At 45.2% G+C, this 1,808-nt stretch overlaps 1 protein-coding gene across 1 annotated transcript; it reads right to left on the bottom strand.

The window, feature by feature from the left end:
• Nucleotides 1–712: 712 nt before the first annotated feature.
• On the bottom strand, nt 713–1,042 carry LOC146002141 (protein GVQW3-like). The gene has a single exon (XM_083139859.1). It carries the CDS (start codon nt 1,040–1,042, stop codon nt 713–715), a length of 330 nt encoding a protein of 109 aa, XP_082995985.1.
• Nucleotides 1,043–1,808: the final 766 nt, after the last annotated feature.

Below are 1,808 nucleotides of genomic sequence, written 5' to 3' on the forward strand. Positions count from 1 at the left end.
AAACTGTACAAAAAAGAATCTAATATATGCCTGTTAAAGTACATACCTTTATTAGTCTTCAACATAATCACCATCTAAATCGACACATTTTTGCCAACATTCTGGAAGTTTGAAAATTCCTCTGTTGTAGAACTCCGTTCGGGCACGTCTGAGTATTCTCCTAACGGCAAGTTCCACTTCCTTGTTGGTGTCATATCTGTTTTCCCGCATGTGTTCTTTCAGAAAAGAAAACGAGTGAAAGTCAGAAGGAGCCAGATCTGGACTGTAGGGAGGATGTCGAAGGAGTTCCCACCCAAATCTGGCAACTTCATCCCTTGTTAGCTGTGCACATAGTGAGCAGCATTGATTGTTTCCCCTGGAGTGAGAAAGTCCACGAGAAGAACACCCTCCGAATCCCAGAAGACAGTTCCCATTACTTTGCCAGCTGATGACATTGTCCTCGGTTTCTTCTTTCTTGGTGATGTTTGATGTCGCCACTCCAGGCTTTGACGTTTACTCTCAGGCTCGTAGAGGTGGAAAATGGTTTCGTCTCCAGTAACCAAACACTTCAAGAAACCCTCGCCTCGATCCTCTGCTCGGTACAGTGCCAAAAGTTCCGTGCAAACATCTTTTCTGTTTCGTTTTTGTGCCGCATTCAAATCCCTTGGCACCCATCTGCAACACACTTTCCGGTAACCCAGTACACCAATCATCTCCTGGATAGCACTGTGCCCTACTTCTCCTGGATAGCACTGTGCCCTACTCCAACAATGTGTGAAAGTTCCCTAACCGAAACACGCCTGTTCCCCTGGATGATTTCCTGGACGCGAGCCACGTTCCTGTTGTTCGAGGCAGTTCTCGGGCAGCCTGTGCGAGGGAGATTACTGATGTCTGTGTTTCCACCTATAAAATGTTTTATCCATCGCCTGATGCTACTGGCAGCCATACACTGATCACCATACACTTCCTTCAATCGGCGGTGGATATCTGATGCCGATGCACCTTCCTTAAACAGGAATTCAATCACTGCACGCTGGCGAAACGACGTGTCAAACGGAGCCATTACTCGCTAATGCGCATACGTACTACGCCGATCACCCCACTTTCAAGTGTATGTTGTCACAATAGATGGTTCTAACTGTCTTATACAGCGCATCGCTCTACGTGAACATTTACGTCTGAAATAAAAAGTTGATCACGACTTCCAGTATGCACCAAGTACTTGAGGATAGGGGGACATTATTGGGAAGATTCCCACCTGAATTGAGCTCAGGTCTCCTGCATAGCAAATTGCTTATGAACTGAATCACCATAGCTTTGTCTTCCTACAAAGATTTTATCGTTCATGTGGAAATATACAGATGACGTCTAATTGCTTTCACTTCGGATTCAAAGCTTCCATCGAATTAATCATTATGCTTCCACTATAAGCAGACTGTAATTTCAGGGAGAATGATGGTAACACAACAATACTTAGGGTGATCCATTTCAGTTGCAATTATTTTAAAACACTGTGGTATGAATTGTAAAGTCAGTCTCATGAGGTACTTACGTACATCCTCACTTTTGGATTTACCTCCAGCTTCCTTATTAGAGAAAATAGCCGTGGTAACTTTTGTCATCTGACTACCATGCCAGAGACCCAGGTTCGATCCCTGGTGAAGGACAACCAGAATGGCTCGGGTGCACACCCAGCATCATATAAAGTGGTTACCTGGAGGGTATAGGTGGCCAAGGGCCTGGTGCTGATCACATCACCCCCACCTTCGGCCATGACCAAGATAGTGTGGGGCCCTAACTCCAAATTTTCATCCTAGTACATTTGCTAG

Source organism: Lepisma saccharinum, chromosome 18 (genome assembly GCF_977018435.1).
Source record: "Lepisma saccharinum chromosome 18, izLepSacc3.1, whole genome shotgun sequence".
Taxonomy (NCBI): domain Eukaryota; kingdom Metazoa; phylum Arthropoda; class Insecta; order Zygentoma; family Lepismatidae; genus Lepisma; species Lepisma saccharinum.

Bases quoted from the DNA above. Each gene is read 5' to 3' on its own strand.
- LOC146002141 (XM_083139859.1), bottom strand. From the start codon at position 1,042: ATGGCTCCGTTTGACACGTCGTTTCGCCAGCGTGCAGTGATTGAATTC.